This window comes from Charadrius vociferus, unplaced genomic scaffold (assembly GCF_000708025.1).
Source record: "Charadrius vociferus isolate BGI_N301 unplaced genomic scaffold, ASM70802v2 scaffold561, whole genome shotgun sequence".
NCBI lineage: Eukaryota > Metazoa > Chordata > Aves > Charadriiformes > Charadriidae > Charadrius > Charadrius vociferus.
The window spans coordinates 1,124,598-1,152,556 of NW_009646848.1; the positions used below are offsets into that span (position 1 = coordinate 1,124,598).

At 46.5% G+C, this 27,959-nt stretch overlaps 2 protein-coding genes across 2 annotated transcripts in view; one reads left to right on the forward strand and one right to left on the reverse strand.

Moving 5' to 3' along the window:
• The window catches only part of LOC104294532 (alpha-2-macroglobulin-like), a 187,457-nt gene that overhangs the window by 111,717 nt on the left and 47,781 nt on the right, over positions 1–27,959 (reverse strand). The window lies entirely within an intron of this gene.
• A2M (alpha-2-macroglobulin) overlaps positions 2,658–27,959 on the forward strand; it is a 30,508-nt gene continuing 5,206 nt past the window's right edge. Inside the window, exons 1-28 of the mRNA XM_009894128.1 lie at positions 2,658–2,771; positions 4,438–4,621; positions 5,693–5,852; positions 6,736–6,788; positions 7,307–7,327; positions 7,691–7,859; positions 9,075–9,159; positions 9,990–10,113; positions 11,403–11,517; positions 11,752–11,861; positions 12,382–12,540; positions 13,476–13,703; positions 14,044–14,107; positions 14,608–14,750; positions 16,599–16,748; positions 17,416–17,586; positions 18,474–18,615; positions 20,343–20,451; positions 20,794–21,022; positions 21,280–21,406; positions 22,022–22,143; positions 23,482–23,533; positions 24,052–24,135; positions 24,520–24,696; positions 25,206–25,290; positions 26,395–26,551; positions 26,895–26,969; positions 27,248–27,426. Of these exons, the coding sequence (XP_009892430.1) occupies positions 2,683–2,771; positions 4,438–4,621; positions 5,693–5,852; positions 6,736–6,788; positions 7,307–7,327; positions 7,691–7,859; positions 9,075–9,159; positions 9,990–10,113; positions 11,403–11,517; positions 11,752–11,861; positions 12,382–12,540; positions 13,476–13,703; positions 14,044–14,107; positions 14,608–14,750; positions 16,599–16,748; positions 17,416–17,586; positions 18,474–18,615; positions 20,343–20,451; positions 20,794–21,022; positions 21,280–21,406; positions 22,022–22,143; positions 23,482–23,533; positions 24,052–24,135; positions 24,520–24,696; positions 25,206–25,290; positions 26,395–26,551; positions 26,895–26,969; positions 27,248–27,426 (3,563 nt within the window). The 5' untranslated portion in view covers positions 2,658–2,682. The remainder of the gene's footprint in view (positions 2,772–4,437; positions 4,622–5,692; positions 5,853–6,735; positions 6,789–7,306; positions 7,328–7,690; positions 7,860–9,074; positions 9,160–9,989; positions 10,114–11,402; positions 11,518–11,751; positions 11,862–12,381; positions 12,541–13,475; positions 13,704–14,043; positions 14,108–14,607; positions 14,751–16,598; positions 16,749–17,415; positions 17,587–18,473; positions 18,616–20,342; positions 20,452–20,793; positions 21,023–21,279; positions 21,407–22,021; positions 22,144–23,481; positions 23,534–24,051; positions 24,136–24,519; positions 24,697–25,205; positions 25,291–26,394; positions 26,552–26,894; positions 26,970–27,247; positions 27,427–27,959) is intronic.

Here is a 27,959-nt window from a genome sequence, read left to right on the forward strand (position 1 = left end):
GTCTGCTGACCCCCAGTTCAAGAGGAATGCGGAGGAACTGGAGAGGGTCCAATGGAGGACTACCAAACCAGGCAGAGTATGGAGAATAAGACCCACAGGGAGTGACAGGGGGAGCTGGGCTTGTTTAGTCTGACCAAGAGGTGGTTGGAGTGATTAAACAGCTGTCTACAAACACTTGAAAGGCGGTTACAAGGATGTTGGAACATGGCCTTTCCTGGTAGGGGCAGAAGATATAACATATAGCTGCAGCTTGAGGAGTTCAGATTGAACATGGGGAAAGATGTCTTCACCAGAATTTAGTACAATACTGGCACAGGTCACCAGAGAAATGGCAGGTTCTCCACACTTGGAAGTTTTCAAGATGTGACTTGACAAAGTCATGGCTGATGGCATTGGAAGCAGTCCTGCTTTAAGTGAAAGGATGCACTAGATAACTTCCAGAGCTCCCTTCCAAGCAGCACTTCTGTGATGCTATCAATGAATGCAGCAGGATTCTTGGTGCAGAGTCAGGATACTTAACGCGGGTTTTGCACAACTGGGGCACGTGTCCCTTTCAGCTATGCCAAATGACAGAACTTCAGATTCACTGAAAGAAATCGAGGAACTAATACAAAACCACGCTCTCCTCATGGATAGGCCAACACCTTGCAGGAGTTTTCTTGAGGAGCTTAGAGTTAACCAATCTAGCCAAAAAGCTCTAGAAAGCCTGTTGGCCTTCTCGGTTGCACTCACAGCAGATGGAAATGGCCGAAAAGAGAGAGGGAAAATGCATTGCCACTGCCTTGTCTGTGCCACCACCTACGAGCTGACTCACATGGGCCATGCAAAGACCCTTGAAGTTAGGCTGCTGGGGCCCAAGTTGCTATTGGGAATGGGATGGAGGCCAAGCAGTTTAAGGGCAGATTTTAAAAGTCAGTTCGGTACCTGTGCATGTTCATTGGTACCTACTGGGATACTCAAGCCTTTAAAATCTTGCCTCCCTCAACTGAATGAAAACATTTCTCTTCAGTTTTTGCTGCACGGCACATTTTTGACCAAGGTCCTAATGATCGGGAGCTGGCTTGTGAGCGGTGTGAGATGTTTGGCTATTGGCCGGAAGGGCAGCCCCAGCTTCCTCTGCTGTGTGCAGTTCTGCACCTCTTTTCTGTCAGGTTTGTGTTCAGTCAGTCCGGCTCCCAACCTGTTCGAACCAATGTCAAGTGTCATCTTCAAAAAGGCTTTGACCACAAATTCTCTTCTCTGCGGGTGAGGCAGATCTTCCTGGGTTACCTTTCTTTTGGGCAGGCAGAGCAACCTTTAGGCATCAGATAGAGAAGGCGGGACACAAGCCTGGGCTGTGTTTCTTCTGTGCAGTCCCCAAGGAAATTGGATGTGCACTCCTTTCCCATGCAGGTCACTTCAGGGCAGAATGAGGTCTCTAATGAAGGTTTTTTATCTCATTGCTCCTGGGATTTCTTAACTCCAAAGTTCCTGAGCCAACTAAACTTCTGATGATGATAGTAAGAGCGGGAAGGACAGACAGATAATCATTTTATCCCGCACCCTTTTTAATTCAAAGATTTTGCTTTGCATCCTCCAACACAGATCTCTATTCTTTGGAGTCTGGGTTAGGACTATAAGGGAGACACATGTTCTACTGCCACTTGCAAGGGTAATCATTACCAAAGCTATTGATTCTCCTGCTGCAGACCAGGGTAACTGCAGTAAAGACAATGGTCAAAAAGAAATTGCCCTCTGTGATAAAACATTGCCCATCACAGTGCATTATGTGGATTTTCACCTAATGAAACCATCAAATAGCAATAGTTTGATTGAGATGTGCCAATAACTTGATGTGGAACAAGAACCAGTGGAGGGGAAGCAAGACCCAGGCTATGTCTCTTCTGCTGTGTGAGGGCAACTGCTGCTCTGGGGAACTGGTTAATGTGTTACACACTGTTAATTGGTTGAACTTTTGGCAGCTTGCATCATGTCACTGTCCCTGTTTCTGTGGGGGTGAAGGTCAGATTATCTTCGACGACTTGATTGTCCAGGCACTCTCTGGCCCCTTTTCCCGGCATTAGCCCTGGTGGGACCAGGAATGGAGAGCATGAGAGAGCAGGGTGGGTGGAGGGGAAAGGTTTTCAGAGTTTGAATTCCCTGTTTTCAGATCCTGCCTTGGTAAGCGGTGGTTAGGCACACCCACTCTTGTTTACCAAAACCTAGCTCAACCTCCTGCTAATTTTCCTGTGAAGGAAATCAAGCTGCTCCCGCTCCTCCAGCAGCCCCTGTGACCAGCGCTGTGGCCATGTCCGTAGAGGGAGTCCTGCCAGAAACAGAGGCCTTCCCCTTGTCCTCTGCTGTCAGCCCTTCTTTTCTTTAGCTACCACCTTTCCTCCTGCATTGCCTGCTGCCCTGCCCCAAAACAGAGACAGCTCCGTCCAGCCTGCTGGGCACCCTCCCCTCCCTCTCCTCGCCAGCGCCTGGCCTTCTGCCCAGTTTTAGAGCTGCTGGTTCCAGCTCCTCCGGACCGCCTCTCCCCATTTCCGGAGGGGCCCTGGCCCCCAGCCCTTATCTCCTCCAGCCCCTGGGCTGTTTGCAGGGGAGACTATAAAGGGGTTGGCTCGGAGAGCGGAGCACGAGCACAAGCAGCACCGGACCAGGCTGGGTGTCTGCTTGACTCATCACGTCCTGCTCTGCACCATGGGGAAGGACAGGCTGCTCATCAAACCAAACATCTTCCTCCTTCTCCTCTTCTTCCTTCCTGGAGACACCTCGCCCGCCACAGAGCCGTAAGCTACGCAGGGGGGTCTCTGGGCAGGCAGGAGACCTGGGTTGTATTCCCGTGTCTGTTTGTCCCTTATCTTCTGCCTACTTTCTTTTACCCGGGAATAAAGACACCAGGGCTGGGTACAGTGTTTTCTACAAACAGCAACCCTAGTGCTTCAGGGGGACCCAAAACAGTCTGTGAAACCGAGATGTCAGTAAAACTTCAGGGGAAAAAAACAGAAAAAAGAGGGGAAGGTCTATGAGAACATCTCCTGCAGCTTCAGAGAACTGACAGCATTTCAACACATTTTTCTGCACAAAAATGGTTCTTTTGAAAGGCAACTTTTTACAACTGTTTACACATTTAGTTTTTCTTAAAAGACAGACTTTTTCGAAAAGGCAATGAAGGGTTTCATTGTGGGTTGACTATTCTACTCCCAGGTTGAAATGCCCAGGAGATGGGAGTGGTTTTTTGATTGATAATGAGGAAAAAAGGAACAAATAACAGATCTGGCATGACCAGAAATGGGGTTTATTTTTTAATTCACATTTTTCAGCTCAGACAATGGAATGAAAATTCCCTTCTCCTTCGGGGTTATGTGGCACTTTAAGACTGAGACTGTTCAGGTCTGTGAGGGTGTATTGTGCTGCATCCCTTCTTTTGCCCTGTTTGTATGGGAAGGGAGTGCGGTTGTGTGCATGTGTGTACATGTATGGCGGCAGCAGCAGCAGCGTATGAGGGGTCCTGACATCCCAGAGACTTTTTCCTTTGGCTTGTTGGTGATGTCTTTTCCTCCCCAGCAAAGCAAGGCTGTGCTGCAGCGCCTTTGCCAAACACAGGGCAAGCGAACGGCAGGGCCAGGACCTGAGGGGACAGAGCTTTCTCCCCGCAGACCAATTGATGGACATAAAGGTGTCAGAGCCTCCCCTACCACTAAAGGCAACGTGCTGCCTTATTGCCAAGATGTCGAGGGCTCTTCTCCCACCTGTTTGCTGCTCTGGAGGTGCCTGTCAGAGGCCAGTCCCAAAGGGGAGCACTGTGGCCATTAGGCAGGTCAGGTTTGATGACCAGACGCTGTTCTGAACACCGGGACACCACCAGCACGTTGCTCTGCTGGGATGGAGGGAGGCTGTGTGGGGCCGGGCAGGGACCCTCTGGTCAGGCTGAGACAGAGGGGTGTGCTTCCCTGGAAAACTGAAATTTGCTCCAGTGCTTTTGCCTAAGATCTGGCACCACGCTGTGGCAGTTCTGGGTCTCTGCGAGGAATGAGAGTAGTGCTAGGGATGGTTTGCAGTGTGTAGTCAGTGGCGTTTATTCACCAAGTACCAGCACTTGTGTGGTTCCTGAATCCTACTAAGTGTCTAGCAAAGGTGACAATTCACTTTTCCCCACTGGCGTTATTCAGTGTCCCAGGAGGCAGTGCTGCCGTTGTGCCAGAACCTGGAAAAAGATATCCTTTCCAGGTGTTTACATTGAGGATTTCCTGTGGTATCTTACTTTTGACAGCAGCCACTCTACTTTTGCCTGCTGTTACAGACAGGCTGGAAATCTTGTAACACTCCTAGAAAACACATTTCTGTCTCCATACAGTGAAGGCTGTAGTCATCAGGTGGTTTATTTGCTCTTTCTGTATGTCCCCTGTTACCTGCTCCTGCCCCTCTGAGCTGTCCTTCTCCTCTCTTCCTAAGGCAGTACATGGTGCTACTGCCCTTTCTGATACACACTGATTCTTCTGAGAAAGTCTGTGTGCAGCTGACCCACCTGAATGAGTCTGTGACACTGAGCACCACACTCGAGTATCAAGGGGAAAACAGGAGCTTGATTGATGACGTAGTGTCGGAGAAGGACGTGTTCACCTGCATCCCTTTCTCTGTGAGTATCTCATCCTTGTGGGGGCTCATCCCTTGTGCCAGGGATAAACTGCAAGGGCACTGAATAGTAATGACCAGAGTAACACTGTGTAGGTATATTCCCTTCCCTATTCACCAAAGGTATCACCCTCAGCACCCTCTCACTGCTAAAATCTCCTTAGCATGCTACCTGAATGGGAAACGCTGAATCCTGGAAAGCCAGTCCCCATCTAGGCCAGGAGGAGGAGAGGCCAGGAGAAAGAAGTGGTTTTAGTATTGACACTCCTGATGATGGCTGTTTGGTTAACAGTGTCTTCAAATGGCTGTCCACATCATCCTCCAACGGCCACAGATTGTCACTTGAGTGCCTTCAAATTGGGGTAGAGCTTTTGGACCTCAGATACTTTTTGCCTTGTGGATATAGTACACTGATTTAATGTGAGAACATGCAGCTGTGGTTCCCTGTGTCTGAAAAAGAGAGTGAAGCAGGAAATCCATAGCTTAGTGTAATTGATAGCTCCAGGGACCATAACAAGTCATGGGCAACCAGGAAAGTTGGTCATCTAGCTCAGAGCACAGCTAATGTCTTTGGCATGAAGGCTGAAGAACTGACCTTCAGGACACTGAACAGGTTGGCATCTGTGTCTGGGTTTGTCAGATACAGGCTAAAGAATGATTTTGTCACTTGGAGAGAGATGTATAGAGAACTGGCGTGTCTGATTTGGAAAAGGAAAAGTTCTGCAAGGACTAGGGACATTATCCGAAAGAGAAGGGGGATTATTCCATTGCCCCTGTGAACGTCAAAAGGAAAAGAACAGAAAGGTTTTGGTCGGGGCAGTAAGAATTTCTTAAAATTGGGTGGCAGAGCTGGGAGTTCCTTTGCTGCACAATACTTGCACAATCACTGTACAGCAGTAGGAATGAGTAGGAATATGGGACAAGCAAAGATCAGTCTCTTGTTCTGATTATAGTGTCCCTCACCTCTGTGTTGGGTCCATCAGGATTATATTAGATCTCTTATTTCATGAAGGCCAGTTCAGTTTAGGAAGCCTTTAAAGGTGGTCTGTGACATAGTTGCCTTCTTACTTTTCAGCTACCAAAATCAAATAGCCCGTCACCCGTCACATTTATCACTGTGACAGTGAAAGGGGCGACCCTGCAGTTCAGGAGCCGCAAGTCGGTGCTGGTCAAGAATTCTGAGAGCTTGGTCTTCGTCCAGACAGACAAACCCATCTACAAGCCCGGACAGACAGGTACTGGGGAAGGGGTGGAGATTTGCGTTTGAAGCAAAAATTCATACTAAAACCATGGGGCTGTGCTGGCCAGATGGCGACTACTTTCAGTGGGGGCCAAAAGAGCAATATCATGGCCAAGACTTATGTTTTTAGTGCTCCATAAGGGAACAATTTGGGGAACCTTAAGATATATGCACATACTTGGGCCACCTGCACACACTCCGTCTGTCACTGGAGGCTCTGTTGTTGTGTGCCATGCAGTAGCGTCTGCATTAAAATCAGAGAAGGACTGGATATTTGTTGTACAGAGAACAGGGCCAAAATTCAGACTAAGTAATGAAATAGCTTTCAAAGCATCAGCTGATTTTGCTCAATAACGACAGAGAGAACTCTATACGCCATTTATTTCTTCTGGGCCATTGATCTCCTAAACTTGGCCTGGACAGGAGCCAGTGTCCTAAAAGAGACACTGAATTCTTTATCCACCCAGAGCCAACACAAACTTGCAGCCAAGTGCTGAAATAATTTGCTTGCATCCATCCTTCCTAAGAAGTCAGTCTAGTTACAACAAAATTAGAGGACCCATGTGAATTGAAATGTAAAAGTGTATCCTTACAAAGTAGACAAAGGCAACTTAAAATTTAACTTTGATCCTGATTAATGAGATTCTGATGCCCACGATCAGTAAGATGTTCACACTGCCATGGATATGCTCTTAACATGCTCTTATTCATGTAACTTGTTACACGGGTAACCTCCTAGCATGCCTTAGTTTTCTTGTGCGTAGAATTTCTTTAGAAGAGAATTGCTCTGTTCTCTGTTGTACCATTTGGTTTTGCAATTGATGTTTTCTGGTTGGTGACTGCACTGTGGAACCTCACTGTCTGCCTTTCTCCATCAGTCCTGTTCAGAATTGTTTCTCTGGATAACAACTTCCGTCCCCTGAACGAGGTGGTAAGTATGATGCTTCCTTTTTACTAGTTATTTGGCCTTATGTCATCCATGTGGGGAAAGGGAGGAAAGAAGTGTCTTTTGGGGAGAGCTCTCAGTACGCTGAGATAGTTGTGCAGTTCCTGGGTTACCTCAGATCTTATTAACAGGATCTGTTCTTCAAATTTCTGCACAACACTGCCTTCTGCATTCTTGGAAAGGTTTGACAAACTGCAAATGAATGGTCCTGGTGTAAACACCTCAGCCATGAGCAAATCTGCCATTATCACAGTGTACACAGTAATTTCAGCTGACTTTTCTGCCTGAGACAAAGGATTGCACACACACACACACACACCCCTGCCCCCTTGGTGTACCTCAAAATCCTCTGTTGCACCACACCAGGTAGTTACTTTCTTATCCCATTGGTTGATCAGCTAGTTCCCCGACATGTGGTCATAGCCCTGGCCGTTGGACTGTGTTGCTTGCTCTCTGTCTAAATGTGTATTCTAAATACGGTGTTTCCTTTCTTCTTTTTCTAGTTCCCTCTGGTCTATATTGAGGTATGTACAAATATTCAATTCACGTTCATGTCTCTCACACCTCAACCTGGCAGCATGACTACCAGTTGCCTCCAGATGATTCTTGTCTATTTTATTTATTAAGCAGGTCCATAACATTAATTTGAATATACAGAGCTTTAACTCGTATGGTGGCAACTATGTACTCTGGGCCCAGGTTACAGCTCCTTCTATTGTGCAGCCCTGGGCTCCCCACACAACTCTGCCAGTGCCCCCCAATCCTGCCCTGCAGCATCCTGAAACACCGGGGCTGGGCCTCCCCTAACTGCTTTTGTTAGTGCTTTTTAGTTCTCATAGCAGGCTCCCACTGTTCTCACAATCTCCTTGTGGTCTCATTATCTGTAGGACCCAAAGAAAAACCGTCTGTACCAGTGGACAAAGGCAGAGTTAAAGGGGGGTTTAATCCAGCTGTTCTTCAACCTCACGTCTGAACCTATGCAAGGGACCTACACAGTGGTGGCACAGAAGGCCTCTGGGAAGACAATTCGGCATCCTTTCTCTGTGGAGGAGTATGGTAACTGTCACTGCAGTTTCAGGTTCCTAACAGCTAGTCCCATGGGGCATGAAAGCTTAATTGAACAGGGTGGTAGATCTGATCAGGATGTCCAGCATGGCTGGAAAAAATGTCTCCATGTCCTCTCCCTCCCAAGTATCACCCCTTTACGAGGAGTGAAGACTGAAGGACTGGAACCACCTGTCTCCACTCCTCCCTAAGCCCCAAAACACACAGTGCAGCTCTTCTGACTGCCCGCCTCAGTAAGGCTTCCATCAGGAGGAACAACTGTGCTTGAATCAGTCTGTCCACGACCCTCACCTCCTTTCAGAGGTGATTTAAGGCCACAGAGTCATCTCCAGTTGGCTACACGGCCGTTAAGTGTCATGCTATGAGTCTGGGTCTCCCCTGCCTGAGGTCCAAAGTCCTGACCTTTTGGTGTAGGCTGGGGCTGTCTGTAAATTCAGACCTCACCTGTCCTCCCCCACAACCTAAGCCTGTAGCTCACATTATGCCTTAGTGCCTTAACTTCTCTCTGGTGCTCTCACCCCTATGCCAGTTCCGTCTGCTTGCTAGAAAATGGTACCCCAATACAGACCTGTGCATGGTCGCAACCAACATACCTTCCCACCCCAGCAAGCCAGCTACAGCCTTTGTTACATGGTCTGACATCATCTGGCTCATGCAGCAGAGATGAGTCCTGGAAGATGAGTCTGGAAGTCCTCTCACCTCTTTCAATTGCTAGACTGTTCCTTTCTCCTAGATCTCCCAAGACAGTCACCATCCAGCTGTGTTTGGATGCGATGTCACCCTGTGCTAAGTCACTGGGGAAGCAATGGCGTCTTCCTATTTTGCAAATTGGTAGGATCTACATGCTTGGAAATGCAGAGACCAGGCTGTAGACCCAGATCTGTATGTTTGTGGGAGACTTAACTCTCTAGTTTACTCTATCCCACTGCTGGGGGACGGATAACCCATGTGTTATCTAAGAAGCTGCTGTAATTTAATAGCTGGTATAATAATCCTGTCTTCTTAGCCAGCACAGTGGTTGGCTGAGTGCCTGTGGTTTTCACTGATTTCAGTGGGATGTGCAGGTGACAGAAGCCTCTAAAATCTGACCATTTAGATGCAAAAGGGTTTCAGGTCATTTGTAAGAATAGCCTTTGAGCAGCCTTCATGTCTCATTCTTATGTTATTTGCCACCACATAGACCGTCTTCCTTTGGTTTTGCTGCAGTGCTGCCAAAATTCGAAGTAACAGTGAAAATGCCCAAGGTGATCACCATTCTTGATGAGAAGCTGCAGGTGACAGTTTGTGGTCTGTGAGTGTCATTCTTTCAAGTCCTTCTTGGTTTCAGGTTTTCCTTCAGCTGCTGCTGAAAGTCCAGTTGGGAGACTGAGATATGATACTTTATTATATTTCTCAATCATTTTGGGGTCCCAGGACCAAACAGACTACATCTACCATTAGACAAAAGGCAACAAGTATTGCTTGGGCCACTTTGTATGTAACATGTAGAAACACATTGTTCTTCTGGTTTTTTGGGAGGGTTCTTTTTCAATCAGAGGATTTCAGACCAGCTACAGTGCTAGTGAACAGGTCTTCAGTTTAGTTTACCTGGGAATGATGTTTTAACTGTGGCTTCTGCTTGTCATTGCTGAGAGGAAACCATCAGTGATGCAGATGCCCTCTTTGCTTTGGACCACCTCACTCAATTCTGCATAGCAATGTCTCACACATCCTGCAGGGAGAGCCACGGGTTGGGCTGGAGAATGAGCCAAAAGCCCAGCGCGCATACATGCACAAACTAGTTCCATCAGAATTGGGCAGTGGGATAGATACTGGCAATGTGTTCTCCAAGGTGAGGGGAACTAAATCACCATGAGGGTAAACGATTTCTGCAGACTTGTGTGCTGTTCCCAGGGATGCAATCAGGACTATAAGATTTCAGTGCTCCTGACCCCGTTGCCAAGCTTGATCCTAAAATGTTACCAAATTTCTTTCTGCTTTTTATTGCCTGTGGTGACCCTGCTGTATCCTGGAGGCAGCTCTACGGAAGAGTCCTGGCTCCACTGGGGGTGAGCTGGTAATTTTCCTCCATCCCTCTAAATGTTCCTAATGGCTTTTTCTTTCAATCCTCCCTGCTGGTAGATACACATTTGGGAAGCCTGTTCCTGGCCTCGTGAGCTTCCGTGTCTGCCGGAAGTTTGAACATGCGGCCACCAGCTGCTATGGTGAAGAGGCTAAGGCAGTGTGTGATGAGTTCTCTGGACAGGTGAGTCACGGTTACTCTTGCAGGTAGAGTGACAGGAGAAAGTGCGGTTTACTAAGCACGCCTTGTATGAAACAGGCTTGCTCTGACAGAGTATGTATGAGCATGAGTGAGGAGAGGGGAGAGACTCCATGTATTTTAAGGAAGCCTGAAGAAAGAGAAAAGATTTGGGTGCAAAATGAAATGTGAAAGGTAAAAATAGGGGGAAGGCCTGTGCAGTAAGAAAGGTGTGTATAAAAGCAAGAAGCTGATGGAGATGGAACAGATGGAAGGAACAAACAAACAAAAAGGTCAAATGGAGTGTAGAGAGTATAAGAGAGAAGTGAGATAGAAAAGGCAGGAATGATGAGAGCAGAGTTGGGATTGGCTTACACTAGAGACAGTGTGTGGGATCAGAAGTTCATGTTAGAAGTAGGAAAGGAGCAGAAACCAGGGGAGGGGTGATGCAGTTTGAGCAAGAGGGAAAGGAATATAGATTTAACAGCAGTAGTTAAGACAGACAGAAAAAAAAAATCACTTTTTTCACTCTTCAGACTGGAAAATCTACAAGAGCAAAACTGAATGGTGTTCGGGACATGGACAGGTACAACAGTGCTAGCTTAATTGACAGCAACTGGGGTAATAGCAATGGTGGAAATACGCCAGGACAAGAAAGCAAGCAGATGACATGCTTATGGTCCTTGGGGTCTGCTATAGTATAATTCCCACAATTGCCTCTGCCACGGCTGTTGTTATCCATGCTAAAAGAAAATATGAACACTGCAGTGCTAACTTCTGTTCCAGGCATCTCTTTCCTTTTCTGTGGAGACCTGTCTTGTACATGAAGCTGCTGAAGAGCAGTGGCAAGCTTTGGAAATACTGTTCCAGCTGTCAACCTCCTTCTATACATACACAGGGTTTGGGTTATGTATCACTCATATGCCTTGCATATGTCAGCAGCTATGTTCTAATGTGCCTGATGCCTGACAAACATTTCCCATGTGGAATACACTTGAGTAATTCCCTATGCTTCTGTATCAAGTGTTTGAAATTTCAAACTTCACATACACACATGCGCAAAAATCTTCTAGGTTGCAAACTCTTTGCTCTGATATTGTTGCAAGTTCTTCAAAATGCTCCTTGCCAAGTTATTTATGTGCCTTTCCACTTTTGGTAAAAACAACAGAGGGAATGATCTGTGAGTTTACAGGCTTCTCTTCCAGTTCAGGGCAATGCACAGTGACGGATTCGTTAAGTTGGATAAACATTATATAGATGAGATTATAATGGTCTTGTTTGTTTTCCTCCAACAGGCAGACAACTATGGTTGCATTTCTGAAGTGGTAAAGACCAAGTTATTCCAGCTCAAGAGAAGTGGATATGAGAATAAGCTCCATGTGGAGGCTAAGATTAAAGAGGAGGAGACAGGTATGAATCATCTGGATTGAAGAGCCATGCAATAAGCCCAGGAGAGACCAGCAGAGGGGCCTGCCAAGCAGGGGTGAGGTAGAAAAGCAGACTCTCGCTCTTCAGGGATCCTACATTTTTCCTACCTGGAGGCCAGAAGCATCAACAAAATTGCTTGTCAGGCAAAGGAAGCCTGGAGTAAAAGTAATTCTGGTCAGACAGAGGCAAATTAATTCTTCATGCTTCTTCCTGCAGGAGTGGAGTTGACTGGAACAAGCTTCTCTGAGATCACAACCACCATTAGCAAAATCACCTTTGAGCATTCAGACTCCCACTACAAACCTGGAATCCCCTTCTTTGGGCAGGTAGGGAAACTATGAGAATGGAATACCATGAGTGCCAAACGATCATGCTGCTGCATCTCCTCGACCATACATGCCCTGCTCTGCAAAGATGGTGGACCTCAGTGCTGCTAATCCCTGTGGGCCTCCTCTCCTCTACAGGCTCTCAAATCAGGGAACAGCTGCTGAGAGCACAGCCCTCATTCTGCTTACCCCCCTTGTCCTTGCGATTCTGCTTCTCCAGTCAAGTAGAATTCTGGTTTTCCAGTCTCCTCTTTAATAGGAGCCCTGAGGGGTGTGAGTGCATGTCGATTTCCACATCCACTCCTCTGACCCAGAGGTGGAGATAAGAAAGGGCCAAAGAAATAAGATTCAGAAAGTTTGCAGCTCTCTCTGAAATCAGAGATAGATGAGGCACTTGGAAAGTGCAGTGGGGGCTTCCTTGTCTGACATGAGCCCAACATCATTAGCTTGGTGGTCTATCGGTCTGTTCAGGTGACAGGAATTCCTCTCCTTCTATACCGTACTGTTTTTGTTCTTCCAGGTGAAACTGGTAGATGGGTCTGGTGCTCCAATCGCCAATGAAATTGTGAGGATTTCTTTACAAGGAGGCCAGGAAAACAACTACACAACGAATGAAGAGGGCAGGGCATGGTTTGCCCTGAACACTTCCATGTTGTACTTCGATTCTGTTGGAGTTAGGGTGAGTGCTGAGGGCAGAGGAGGTGATGAAGTGACCCACAGGGCTGGAAGGGGATGTACCCCTGAAGTTTCTACTATATATATAAAAGCACTTAGCTTCTTGTTCCTGGTTGGTTGTGCCAACCTTGACATCAGTGTGGTGGAAATGCACATTTTGCAGTATCTCACCCTGAAATAGGGCAGACTGTCTTGAATTATATTTGTGTCTCTCCCTACAATTCTCTTGTCACAGATTAAAACCATTAAAAATTGTCCAGAAGTTGCCACTAGGTGCTTGAAGTTTCCAGAATTTTGCAGGGTAAAGAAATAGCAAAAATTCCCAAGTGTAGCGAGAAAGATAAGGAAATAAGGGCACTTGAGGCACATGAAATGCTGAAGTAGCACCATTCTAAATGTGAAATATCTTCCCCTTGCTCTCGTTTTGAAGAAGACCTGGACTCTGTCAGCTCCTACACTCTATTCAATTTAGCTTTTGAATTCTCAGGTGGAGACTTTTCCTCCTTTTCTGTAGCATCCTTAGCTTGATCTCAGCTTTAGTAATCTCTGAACTGAACAGCACTATCCCTTCTCCAGCACCAAAAATGAAAAGACAAATGAATATCAGCTTTTCTTCTCTTTAAACTAACAGGATATTAGAGTGGGCAAGGTATTAGGGTAAAGAGCCCTTGAGGGGAGATGACAGTAACCAAACAACTGATATGATTCAGATTGTTTGAGACAAACTCCAGCTTCTCTGGGAGTGAGATCATCTCCAATGACTTGCTAAGGATACCACCACCTTGTCTTGCATCTTCCAAACTCCTGGGGTTTTTTTTGTAGACTACCTTGTTGCTTAAGTACAAAAAATACCAAACCTTTAACACTAGACCATGAATTTTGGCTCCAGTTCAGCCACCTGTGTTTGAGAAGCTATGTGTCTATTTTCTCGTTTTCCAGGCAACTCATAAAGTACGCTCCTTCTGCTATGACCGTTCCTGGGTTGTTCCATATTATGAAGAAGGCTATCTCCAACTAAAGCGCTTTTACTCTCCTAGTAATAGCTTCCTTAAAATTGAGCCCAAGTCCGAGACACTAAGCTGTGGCTCCTCCACAGAGATCCAGGTGCACTATATTCTTACTCCAGAGGCTGTAGGAGAGCAGAAGAAAATCATCTTTTACTACCTGGTAAGATTGCACCTGCCATACAGTGAGGTTGTCCCTGGTGATTGTAGGGGGGCTGGAGGTGGAAATTGTGCTTTGTGGCAATAGGCTTTAAACACTTTCCCATCATCCTTCATATGTTCTTTCCCCACAAAAAGAAGGGTCTTGGTGAGGAGCAGAAGAGTAAGGATGTCCCAAAGCCTCCTGGGTGAGCACTGGGATTCTGTTACAGAGAGGCTGAGAGCAGCTGAGCAGGGTGTGAGCAGCAGACATACAGCTCAGCTGCTGTCCTCTCGGGTTCCCCCTCTTCAAGGTTTGGCTCATGCATAACCTCAGTCACAACCAGGTTTCTCCTTCCATTCAGGTGATGGCCAAGGGAATCATTAAGCAAGCAGGCACCCACATTCTGGATTTGAACCAGGAAAGCGGTGAGTTCCTCTCCCCTGCCAAATTGTCACTGCCCTGGGAGGCTAGGCAGCCCTGGCAGGCGTACAGGCTGCTTCCATATAAATGCAGGGATCTCCATCTCCAATGTTCCCTAAGATATGGGAAGAGTTTGAATTTTCTTTTCTCTGCCTTTATTTAGGCTTCGCACAGATTTGCTCTAACCCGCTGTGCCAGCTGTCTTTTTTCTGATGCTGCATTTCTCCAGCTCCAACGCTCCCAGGAGGCACAGACTGATGGTCTGTTTTTAGAAGCTGAGCCAAAATTCAGCATGCTTATGCACTGGAAAACAGGACTTGAAACAAGCCTTTCAGTCAGACAGGGAGACTTATGCATCTCTGTGAGCACCAGCTCATCCTCCTTGGAGGCCTGGCATTTCATCATGGCGAAGATTAAGTTCAGCATGAAGTCAAACCTAGAATTTTGGCTGATCCAAGAGCAGGTTCCCTGTACCTTAACATTTTGCTCTTCTTTTGTTTACTAGCCAAGGGGGCCTTCTCGCTACAGCTGCCTGTACAAGCTGATATTGCTCCAGTGGCCCACGTGCTTGTCTACACCACTGCCCCCAGCAGGGAGGTGATCGCTGATTCAACCAAGTTTGATGTAGAGAAGTGTTTCAGCAATAAGGTAAGGTCCACTTCTTGAGGGAGCAGCCATCAGACTGCAGCGTGGTCAAGCTCATTTATTTAGATTTAGCCTGGCTAAGCTCATTTATTTAGATTCACTAACACTGGACAAGACACCTGTCAATTCTTCTAGGTAGCTTCGCTGCTTACTGGTTTGTCCTAGCTTGGAGGAGACCAACTGTTGGAAAAAAGGTGCCAGCAGCAACTACACTGATAAAACCCCTCTTAGCAACTACTCACAGTCACTGATCTCACAGATGGTCCTGTGTAAGAAAAAGGGAGGCCACATGTCTATGTCATACTGCAACCCATATGTTTCATTCCTTTTCCCACAAACTCATTCTAGCAATGAGGTGGCTGCTTGCATGGTCCCAGAGCAAAAATAAAACACACACAGTCCCAATCCAGTGGGAGAAGCTAATATTTGTCAGGTCTTCAACTCTCTTACATCTCATCCCGTCATTTTTAATTTCTGTTATATGTTAATGGAGATAAACCTTGCCTGAACCTGCTGAGCAATGCACAGCGGTGCTTCAATAGCAACGATGAGACTGAAGGAGTGCAGAAAAATAAAGCCTTCTTTCTAGGAGCATGTGGATCAGGATTCTTTTATAGCCGTACATATTCCTTATGCAGAAGAGCAGTTTGATGTATGAGCAGCCCTAAGAGAAGAACCTCAAAAATGCCCTTCAGGACTTCAGAACAGTAGACAGGACACTGCAAAAGGCAGTCCCTTGTCCTGCTAAAACCCAAGCTAAATGAGTTCTTCTGGTGTCACTGTAGGAGCCTGGTGACCTGAATTCTGTTCGTATATTAAAGGTAATTCTATGCACTGCATTAAGGTCTGGGTGCAAGCCAAGTGATTTACATGCTTAGGTACTGCTTTCCTCTCTGAAAACACCTGTATTCAAAGCTATTGTCGGTCCAGACAGGACAGACTTTGGGCTATCTCTGCTGGACAGTTTTTCTAGTAGCATACTTGCTATAGCCCATGTTCTGATACTTCCTGAAGAATATTGCTTTTGCGGTGTCAAGATTATGAGTGCACCCTGGGAGAGGTGGGCTGCGTCAGCAGAAGGCATGCTGTGGTCTGGTTGGCATATGAAGGAGACTAGCAGTTGATGCTGCTTTGTCAGGGAACGTTTAATCTGAGGATGCTTTGACGGCTGCACATTAGGGGAGGGCTTGTGCTGCTGAGGAGAGGGAAAATCTATGCTGGTTAGCCATCTTATTACAAAATTGTGTGAGGTGGTGATGAAAACAACTTCTGCTAGCAAGAACTTGCAGGGCAGAAGTTGGTAGGGGGTTGTTGGAGTTGTGAGTTAGGTTTTGGGGAAGGCACACGAATTTGGTGGGCCTCAGCCAACAGGCCAGTCCTTCAGAATCATTACCAGCCAGTAGATACTGCAATATTGCTCCAGGGCATCACTGCGTCTCATGTTACCAAAGAATCTGCTAAGCAAGTTCTTTGCAAGCTTGTTTTCTCTCCACAGACAATACGTGGGTGCAGTACAGAGACTGGACCTGGTTCGAGACCATGCAGCTGCCTGAACAGATCTAGCCACTGTGTGGGATTATCTCCTTTCATTCACAGGGGCCATAAAACCCAAAACTGCCTTAGAAGTTTTATAAGCAATTGTGATGCTTGAAGTTGCGAAGAAATGTTAGTGCTGATTCCTCTGGCACTGCAGGAAGGAAGCCCAGCTCTGCAGTAGCACAGAGGGAGTGTCTGTGTGGGGCGTGTGCATGCGTATGTGGGTTTTGTAAGGTTGGAACTGATGCACTCAACTGGAGGGAAAAGGACTGCAAGGATAGGGCATCTGTGACATAGCTTTTCCTGTGGCTACAGGTGGACTTGAGCTTCTCTCCTTCTGAAGGCCTGCCTTCTTCTGATGCTCACTTGCTGTTCAGAGCCTCCCCAAACTCCCTCTGCGCTGTCCGTGCTGTGGACAAGAGCGTTCTCCTCATGAAGCCAGAAGCTGACCTGTCACCCAGCTCTGTAAGTACTCAGTCCGTGGAACAACTTGGAGCCCGATCAGAGCAAGCACAGCCCAGTGTTGTGGTAGAAACAGTGAACAGACACTCTTGTCAGTGCTGACACAGGAAAGCTGCCCTGTGCTGTTTCTTGTCTTCCTTCAGTGGGCAAAAAGATAAGAACTGCGCAGCAGCTGTTTCTTAGGGGGTTTGTGTGACTGTAGGGATGGCAATTAGGAAGACCTTTTAAGGCAACTGCTTCTCTTGGCCAGAACCAAACACTGTTGTGAGTTTGATGATAAATTTTCAGCTATTCTCTCCAACCATGGACTAATTTTCTTGGAGTAGCATCTCGAAGTGTCAGGGTTTATTCTCCTCATGCCAAGGAGCAAATAACAATCCCTGAGTAGAGACAAAGGACTGCAGATAGGCTGGCCAGTGTCAATTTTTGTATATTTGAGCCATAATAACCAGAATAACATGCTGTCCATAACAAAAGAGGCAGTATCTCCAAATTTGGATCTCTTTTTTGACTCCCAAATTCCCATTGCTCCCACCACAGAGAGGACCATGGCAACGTGGATGTATGTGCAGGTGTTGTCACTGCTGTGGTGCTTGCATCCAGCTCCCTCAGTTGTGTTTTGTGACAGTGGACACTGAAAATGCCAAATACCCTGGCTCTTTTTGCCTAGGTGTACAGCTTGCTGCCAGTGAAGGAGCTGCGTGACTATCACCATGGTCCAGACCTGTTCTTGGAGGAGCCCCTGGAGAACTGCATACCCTTGAAGAAGATAGTTCTGAATGGGATCACCTATTCTCCAGTAGTGGAGATGAACGAAGAGGACACATACAGCATCCTAAAGGTGTAGCTCTCTTGCATGGTTAGGGAGTGGAGTGGGAGAAGGACTGAGAGTGCCTAAGCCTTTGGTGGCATAATGGAAGGGGTTTGTGAATCTGAATGATCTGACACTAATTTTTACTCAGAGGCAAGTTCAGTGAGAGTCATAAGCTTCACCTGTCTTGCCAGCTTTGCTCCCAACTTGGTGGAATAGGGATAAGTCTCAAAGTTTTCTTAAAGGAAAAGCTTTCAGGCTGCGATAGGTCAAGAGAAAATGGCCTCAAGTTATGCCAGGGGAGGGTCAGATTGGGTAATAGGAAAAATTTCTTCACCGAAAGGATTAACAAACATTGGAACAGGCTGCCCAGAGAAGTGGCAGAAACGCTATCCCTGGAGGTATTTAAAAGACGGGTAGATGTGGTGCTTAGGGACATGGTTTACTGGTGGTTTTGGCAGTGTTAGGTTGATGGTTGGACTCGATGATGTTAAAGGTCCCTTCCAACCGAGATAATACTAAGATACTGAGACTTGAAATGAAGTTCTAACAGGAGGTAAATAATCCCGTACCATTACAGTTACCCCAAATAAATCAATACGTTCTTGAGCTGCATTGGAGCCACACACATTTCCTTCCAGAGAGAAAGCTCTGTATCTACTCCCTGGCTCATCCTGAGCCCTAGGCTGGAGTTGGATTGGAACCAGTGCCCTAGAGACAGATATACTTTGTCCTATACTTTGGTTTCTCTGAACTACCCAGGCACCCAGACCCAGGGTTGGGGCGTTCATCTCAAGGTCCTATCCACAGACAGCAACAGCTTCTCCTTTTGAGGCAGTAAAATCAGTGTCAGATCTGCTGTGTAAACCTCAACAGGACTCAGTAACAAAAAACCATGTTGGATTTCTCTCTCATAGGAATTGGGTTTAAAGGTTTTCACAAATACCAAGGTGAGGAAACCTTGGTATTGCAGCACTGAGAATCCCATGCCTGCAGCAGTCCACTTTGCATCACCTTCAGTCATTCCGGGAGTGTCTATGCATGCAATGAGGACAAGCGGTAAAGGAACTGGGTCTTGTTATCACCTCTGTTCTGAACAGAGGTCCTGTCTGTATTTTGGGGTGAATACTCCAACAAGATCTGCGGTTGTGGATTTAACCCTTGGAAGTAGTACTGAAGTAGTGGGTTCACAGATGTCAGCTTCTGCATGAGTGTGAGGCATATCTTGTTTGCTGGGTTGTGAAGGTCTACACACAAGCTTTGATAACTCTGCATTAGAATTCAGCAGAACCAGGTAGTTTTCAAAGATTCTAACAGAGCAGAGGATATTATTCTGCTGCTGAATGCTCTGTTCACTAGGCTTTTGCACTAGACGTCTTTTCCTAGATATCACTTAACGGGTCTCCAATACCATCTTCAGTCTGCCCTCATTCATGCACCCAGTTTTATGTATGGTCAAAACCAGATGAAGTGGATGAGAAAATTTTCAGTGACAAGTTGGTAGACTTTGGAGGCTTAGAATGGTAAGATGCAAGTGGCAGAAGTCCAGTCTGAAATGGACGCGCCCTATTTCTAAGGGCTATTTCAGCTCTCACACTGCAGCTGTTTGGGCGACAGAATTGGCCATAACATCATCCAGAGCCTCATATGAAGGGAATATCCTAGAAAATCTAAGTTATTCTAGCTGGATAACTGATTGAGAGAGTTTTCCCTTGGCACAAGAACCTGTGCTTTTGTACATATCCAGTTTTAAGACAATTTCAAATTCTGACAGAAGTTGCTAAGGTGCAGGATAGATGCTTTTTAATTATTTTAAACTGAAATAGGTAGCAGTAAGAAGACTGAAATACCAGCAAGCTAGATAGACAAATACAAGCAAGCTACCTGTCACTCTTGCTAGGAGCTATGTGATACAGCTCTGATCTTTCACTGATGCCCTGAGACCTCAGACTCTGGAGGTGCCCGTTGCACAGATAGTATGGATACTTGCTATACAATTTTTATCTAAACGTAGAAATGAATTCAGCCAAAGTAAAGATGACCAAACCTAGAATTTAGTTAATAACTTTTCTTATTTATCTGTTTGGGTGGATTTCTCTTTCCGTTTGTAAAAGCCAAGCAAACCAAGTCCCACCCACCCCATCTTTGTTTCAATAAAAGCTTATTTTTTTACCAAATTTTGTCCCAAACTCAGAAAATTCTGAGGGGAATAATTTTTACATGTGAAAATTTTGTTTTAGTCAAAAAGTCTATTTTTACCCCTCCCAAATTCCAACTGCATGTTTTCAGTTTGAGCATCTTCAGCCTAGTTCTTGAGGAGGCCATAGATTTGGCAGGGAGGTGGTTTTCTGAGTCACAATGACCCTACAAAAAACACAGCAACAGTGGGATGTTCCATTACTAGCTGGCCTGATAGAATGGAGAAGGATGTAACATTAAGATTATACCCAAAAGGGAAAAGGCTGCTTGCACAGAAGGTCATAAATAGGTCTTTGCTCTAACATCCTTGATTTAACCTTGTGAAGTGCTGTCCCACAAACTTTGAGGTTTGCTGGAGACCAGTGGGAAACACTGGAAGGATAGCTTTTGCTAATAAGCCCTGACCCTGAAACTTCACTGCTGTTGGTATCAGTGCTTACTACAGCCACAGCAAATATCTGCTGCCAGCATAGCTTCTGGTTGCCACACAGATTGCCACTTTCTCAGACCTAAGCATGGTGCTGATGTAGATCTTGCTTGTTTGGAATTATCAGTAGTTGATTTCTTTTCCATGTCTTCATATTCAGGCCCTCAGGCAAATAGATTTTATGACAAGTTAAGCACACCTGAAGAGCTGACGGAGACAGTCCGAAAGTATTTCCCAGAAACTTGGATTTGGAGTTTAGTATCTATAAGGTGAGCAGCTTGGGCTAGTTCCTCCCTTTTTAATAAAACTGGTTTTATAAGGCAAAAACATGAATCCCCACGTTTGCCAAGCCTTTTCAATGTTAAAAAGTCCTTCATTGTTTGCAGAGATCACTTGGCAATCTTCTGAGATGGAATTACCTTCAGCTGTGGTTACGTTTGTCCAAGGAGTGGTCATAGGTCTGGAAGATGTGGGGTGGCTCTACAGTAGCAAACATACTGTGCCCCATCATTCACACAGGCAGTACTGTTCAGTAGTCTGCAAGGGGTACAGATAGTCACCAAAATGCTATAAAAGTCATCCCTCTGTCCTTTCTGTCTGTGCTTCGCCAGCTCTGAGGGAAACGCTGATCTAGATGTGACCATCCCTGACACCATCACCGAGTGGAAAGCTAATGCGTTCTGCACTTCGGCAGACACGGGCTTTGGCCTGTCCCCGACAGTGTCCCTCAGAGCCTTCCAGCCCTTCTTTGTAGAGCTTACCATGCCCTACTCTGTAGTGCGTGGTGAGTCTTTCACGCTGAAAGCCACCGTTTTCAACTACCTGACCACCTGCATCAGGGTAAGGAAGGTTTAAGTCTTTCTGTGTACCTTCTTGTGCACCTCTTGCCTTCACCTAGCTTTCTTACCTCTGAGTAGCCCTAGACCCTTCATCCCTGAAGTTCTTATGTTATTCCTCTTATATACTCCAAACGCAGAACCCACAATGCCAGCTCTCTGCTCCTTTGCTACTGAAGAAATAGCTATTGCTATGGCTTCCTGCCTCCCTGTCTCTCATGATCACCCTTCACTGATTGTGGCTCTCTCTACAACTGGCAGGTCAGTGTGACTCTGGCTCAGTCTACTCATTTCCTGGCTACTCCGGTGCAAAAGGAGGAAGAATCTCATTGTCTCTGCGAGAACGGGAGGAAAACTGTGGCTTGGCTGGTGACTCCCAAATCTCTAGGTAAAGGTCTCAGGGTGCTGAAAACTGCAGGGAGGGTTTCTCTGTGCTCTTCCCCCTGTTCTGTATGGGGTGTTAGAGCAACACAGTTTCTGAGAAAGGCAAATGTTTGTGGACTCAATAGCGTCCACGCCCATGTCTGGCACCACATGCAACTCCATCAAGCCTTACAGCCCTTGGACAACACCTTCTGAAGCCTGAGACGTTGCTGGCCAGCACGGATGCTCTGTCAGCTCCATCCCTCCCAGAAACTGGATGATTGCCCCATGGGATTTTCATACTGTGTTTTCACTGTTGTTACGTACTGTGGTAGCAGCTGTGGTGTGCATGTGGGGTACCAGTGTGCCAAACAGCAGTGGGGCTGGTGAGTCCCACCACTGTGGTGTCCTAGGTTCTGGAAAACAGTCACCAAAATAGAGTCACCTTTCAATTGCAGTGCAGCTCTGCTCCAAGATGGCTTCTGACATAGATAGCTATGTTCTTGGTGGAAAAAAGCAGGGACCAGGTGTGATAGAAAATCCCTATCCATGGGCCTGTGAGTTGAAACTCCTGGAAGTGGCAGTGACTCCCATTGCCTGGCACTGCCCAGCAGGGCTGGCTGACTCCTGTTTCCTCCAGGGCAGGTGGAGTTCTCGGTGAGCACTGAGGCGCTACAGAACCAGCAGCCCTGTGGGAACACCATTGTGGAGACCCCTGAGAAAGGGCGGAAGGACACGGTCATCAGACAACTGCTGGTGGAGGTATGTGGGCTGTGGGAAGGGGAGGACTGAGCTTTCCCACAGGCTAGAGCGTACACTGTGATGCAATTGGACAGGTGCTAGACAATCTCATTTAGGCTCCCTTTCCCATGAAAGGTTGGACCAGATGATCTTTCAAGGTCCCTTCCAACCTGAGCTGGCCTATGATTCCATGAGATCACTATGCAGCGTGGCGATATGATGGTCTTACATCATCTTTATACTTTGGCAGGGCTGCATAAAGACCACAGTTTCACAATATAGCTCAATAACACAGTGTCTCCCAGTAGTCTAAAATTCCCCTGTCCTCTACTGTAGCAGGAGTCCTACTCCAATCCATCCTTCCCTTTATCTCCTATCTGTGACCTCCTATTTCAATACACCCTCTTCACAGCTCCTCTCCTCCTTTTGAGACAGCCCCAGCAGGTTTTCCAGTCAGCACGTACATACTGCCTGTATGCTAGTTGAGTGCCAATCAAACGGCCTCTTAAGCTGAGTGTTATGCAGTTCTGGTTTGGTACCATAGCCTAGCACCAGGATGAAGGTGGGGGATTCACAAGTACCTATGGGAATTCAGTGCCTGTAGAGAAGTCCCCTCAAAAGAAATCCACAAAAATGTACTAAAATTTTACAGCTCATCCATTTCCTGTCTCAAGATGAGTAGCTGGTGCTATGTGGTATAGAAGGAAATACTATGTGACAGTATTGCATATCCTTTACAGGAAAATGCTAGTTTATTATACGGGGTGTGGTAACCTGGCAGGTAGATTCTATGTTCTTAGCTTTTCTCTGTATTATAAAAAAAACTGATGCTTGCCTACTGTGTTGTATAATATCAGTACTGTCACAGATACTACAGTGTACAACATCTTCCCTTTCTATTATCATGAGACTCATTTTTTTTTCCCTAAAGCATCTGCAGCATTATGATAAATAGCACTGCAGACATCTCCTCAGGACAGCCCTCTAGAGCAACTGTGAGCTTTGCTAACAAAATCACTTGCTGTAATGCTGCAGTCCTCTTGTTACAAGGATGTTAAGTGTCTCTTGCTGCGCCCAATAGTTGCAGGTTGTCCATGTGATGATCCCGCAGTGTCTCCCTTTCTTTTTCTGATCCTTCCTCCACCTACAAGGCCAATCACTTAGGATCATGTTTCTTGTACTTGCTTAAATTATTATTTCAGAGCTCTGTATTTCAGGGAGTGATTGTGACTGCCTTTCCCTCTCCAGTTCACTCACTTTTCACATATTCTTCTGTCCTTGTTAAGGATTCCTCTGACTGTCTGTACTTCCTGTCTCACTAACTTCTCACCTCTCTTGTTTTCCTTCATCCCACCCAAGCCTGAAGGAGTTGAGAAGGAAACAGCCCAGAACTCTGTGCTCTGTGTAAAAGGTAAAGCCGTCTCTCTTCACTCTGTCCATTTGTTCCTGTGTGGTTTGATGGGTGGGACATGGCTGGAGGAGGAAGATAGTGCTGCCCCTACCATAGTCCAGATAGGCTGTTATTTTTAGGTAATCAAAACATGCCCCATCAGCTGGGAGCCTGAAACCTAAGACAGAAGAAAGCCCTAGAGAGTAGACCATCCTGCCTAAGCATTAGGATATGAGCTAGGCCAGATACTGCATGACTGCATCCCTGTTCTAGTGCGTGCTGGCATTGGAGTTACAAGTGCTGTTTCCTGTTTTCTAGTGTGCTGAGGAAAAAGCTGTAGAGATGTGATCTACAGTACCTAACAGTGGCTGGGGGTGTTTTCATGCAGAGATTGCCTTATAGCCAGGGAAAAACGAAGTGGTTGAAGTCAGGGCATTTCTAATAGGAAGCGTTCCTGTTGTTTCAATGAGGACCCTCCTCTTCCATTAGCCATTTCTTGGGACTACACTGAAGCTGTTTGGGTCTTGTTTCTCTCTCAGGAGTAACTGTGAAAGAGAAGTTTTCCCTGTTGCTTCCCTCAAATGTGGTACAGGACTCAGGCAGAGCATATTTCTCAGTGCTGGGTGAGTGAACAGCCTGGGAGAAAGAACCATGTGCTGTTTCTGCCCCTCTGTATTGGCCTCCTACCTCACAGCTTTTTCTCTTGGTTTCCAGCACACCTTACTCCTGCCTTTCATCCTATCTGTCTCGAGCATTTTCCCTTCCAGTTGTGTTCTTTCTTTTCCCCTTCCTGCATGTGCTTTTGTTCAGGGTTCTCTGCCAGTGCCCTAACTTTTCTCTCATTTCCCTCTTTTCCTCTGCTATTCTGTGTTTCATCCCAGGATCTTTACCAATCCAGATTTTCTTTTGTTCTTCTCTGTCATCTCCTGCTTCTCTCATTCAGTAGCGCCTTCTGATTCTGACAGCCAGCCCTAAGTTTTGTTAATCTGGTATCTCCTGTTCCCCAGGTGACATTATGGGCACTGCCATGCAGAACCTGCATCAGCTCCTCCAGATGCCATTCGGCTGTGGGGAGCAGAACATGGTCCTGTTTGCACCCAACATCTATGTCCTGGACTATCTGAACAAGACAGGGCAGCTGAGTGAGGAGGACAAATCCAAGGCCATTGGCTACTTAGTGAGCGGTGAGCTGGGACGCGGCTTTTGCTTCTGCTTTGGCTTTTTTCCAGATCGTCCCTGGAGTGGCTCTGTCAAACATTGGCCAGATGTGGAAAGAGAGCTTCTCTCATGCACAGATGGTCTCTGCTGTATGCCTTAGAAGACCCTTCACTGCTGTTTCCATTATTGTTTTCTGTTGCTTAAGTGTTAGGGTATCTGATCATTGCACCCACTTTTCTCTGCTCCCTAACTGGGTTTCAATGCAGTGCACAGTTGTCAGGTGACCTGCTACAGTGACTTCTCCACTGTCATTAATGCATCCTGCCTTCCTTCTGAAGAAAGGCAGGTGTTGCTTCTCCTCATGCAGTATAAGCAGTGCAGGGAGGTGGGGATGTACCAGTACTTCTTGTTGGCTAGGATAGGACTGACCTACTCCTCTCTCCTTTGCCTTTGCTGATACAGCTGTTTTTCTGTTCCCCCATCCCTCAGCAGACTTTCTCTGGCATCTGAATCCTGCTTTAACTCTCCGTTGTAGGTTATCAGAGGCAGCTGAACTACAAGCACCCAGATGGGTCTTACAGTACCTTTGGACCACGTTATGGCCAACCGGGGAACACCTGGTGAGATTTCAATGTCACCTATGCCTCCTCTGTATGCTACTTTTTCTCACCTAAACACTTGTAATAAATGCTGCATGACAAGTGGAAATGCTGTTGTAGACCAGCAAGATTTCCAGAGCTGGTGTGGTCCCTGTGCTGCATCCTACTTAATGAAATAGGCTGCATCAGCCAGTTATGTAGCTGAAGCACATTATCCCACCAGGAGCTCTGAGGACCATGACAGACAAGAAGGAAATGGAGAAAAATTGGGGAAGAAGGGAACAGGGATTTCACATCCTGATTGAGGAAGGCTGAAGAGTTGCAGTGGCAGTGCTTCCAGACTAGCATCTGCTGAGAAGGCTGCTGGGAAAGGTGTTTCCATATAAGTGGAAAGGATGATAATCCAAGAGCAGTCCTGTATGGTTTTTTTTTCAAGAGTGTTTGCGTGTTACTAAGCAAAGAGAGCCTGGAGGAGCATGTGTGTTGCCAGTTTGGCTTACTGCAAAGTTTTGAGTTGCTCCAGCCCATCACTGCGATGCATTTTCAATTTTAGGTAAGGGCAAGAATGGATGATTTCATCACTGTTGGTTTGCTTTTAGTTTCTGAAACAGTATTTGGGTCTTGACAGCAAATTGTCTTCTCACCACATGCCTGCTTCCTCTCCATATCTGCTTGTAACAACTCTAGCAAACACTCTTCTACCATGTTCTTCTTCACTTTAAAACCCTGGGGAGTTCTGGGAAACCCACGAAGCAGGGATTTCTACTGCAAGAGTCCTGCCAGCAGACCATGAGCTAGCAGGGATTTAATTATTCTTCTCTGTCATTTTGAATATTACTGTTATACAGATGTTAAGCTCATTGGCATGTGATTCCCTACTTTTTCCAAAGAGATTTGTTTAGATACAGATCAACAAACTGTAGCCTCAACACAAAAGGATCACAGGGTTTTATGAGCCAGATTTCTTGAGGTGAAGATATAATATACATGTGTTCTGACTAACTGGCCTACAGTTCCCCAGGGCTTCTTGCTTTTCTCCAGACAGATGATGTGCACGTGGGCCCTGTCACCTGAGATGGACAACAGGCCTGCTCAGGCCCTTCCACTGCTCTTTCTCCCTTACAGGCTCACAGCCTTTGTGCTCAAGTCCTTTGCCCAGGCCCGGCCTCACATCTTCATAGATGAGAAGCACATCCAGGATGCTTTGGTCTGGCTTTCCTACAAACAGAAGGAGAATGGCTGTTTCCGCAGTTCTGGGACACTCCTGAACAACGCCATGAAGGTAACACATCTGCCTGGTTGTTTTTTTGTGAGTCTAGAACTTGACCATGAGTTAGATGGGTCCAGCTGAGCTTCTTGAGCACACAAGCAGATAGGAAATTCCCATGTCAATGGCAAGAATTAGGGATCCAAAGGCCATTCCGTATGATCACCACAATAGGAAGTAGAATGAAGGCTAGCCTGCACTTTATAAGTGGTGTTGATACCTCCATGTCAGCTGCAAGGGGGAGGAGGTAAGCTGAGGGTCTATACTGCCAAATGAACTATTCCCACAGGAATGGGAGAAAAGACTGAAGATAAGAAGCTAGGTGGGGTCAGCGTTCTACCTTTGTGTTTCTCTGCAGGGTGGAGTGGACAACGAGGTCTCACTGACGGCCTACATCACTATCGCATTGCTGGAGATTCCTCTGCCTGTAACCGTATGTGGCTGCACCACTACTTGAGTCAGTTCAGTTATCTCAGTGTATAATGACACAATACTGCCCAGAATTTGCTCCAGATTGGAAAAAGGACTTGGTTGTTGAGCACTGTGATATGTGCTCTCACTTTTAGCATTTCTGGAACACATTGTACCCTACTTGTTCCTAGACCTCATGATGGCAGACCCCTCCTCAAAGTTCAGTAGAACAGTCTGTCATTAGCAAGGCAAAAACCTCATTTCTCCCTACCCTTCTAATCAATGGTTATGTCTTCCCAGCACTCAGTGGTCCGTAACGCTCTCTTCTGCCTGGAGACAGCAGCAAATGAGAAAGAAAACCATGTGTACACCAAGGCACTGATGGCATACGCCTTCGCCCTGGCAGGGAAGCAAGACAAGCGGAAGGCATTGCTTGCCTCACGTGAAAAGGAAGCTGTGAAAAAGGGTGAGTGCTCCTGGTGGGACATGTCTTTCTTCCAACCCACTGGCTTTACATCTTCCCTTGATAACATGTCTATTGTTGGTGGGGCAATGACTGCAGGAAATTTCTTCTGTGGGTGGGGAGAGGTGGAGGGAGAGGAAGGACTTGTGCAAAGGGGTTGTGTTTTTGAGAACTCCCTTTCAGTGCCCAGTCCTACTTCTCTGCTCCAAGGGAGTTTGTCAGGAAGCAGCACGCACCATCCCCATCGGTGTTCAACTGAAGGGTAGTTCTGCCAGCGTCTCTCCTCAGTTCGCTCCTCTTGCCACACCAGGCACAGCTTAGCAAAGGTTTAGCCATGTTTATGGCCACTCCTTCCTCCCAGTGCACGTGCTCAACATAGAACAAAGCTGACCTTGCACAGCACAAGGGACGATAAATCAGAGGAGAGCTGCAAGTGCTGAGAGAGAAAATGAACATACAGGTCATTTCAGAGGCCACAGCATAAGCTCTGAGTCTTCCAGGAAATCACGTAATGGCTCGGCAGCATTCTGGTAAAGTCAGGCCACACAG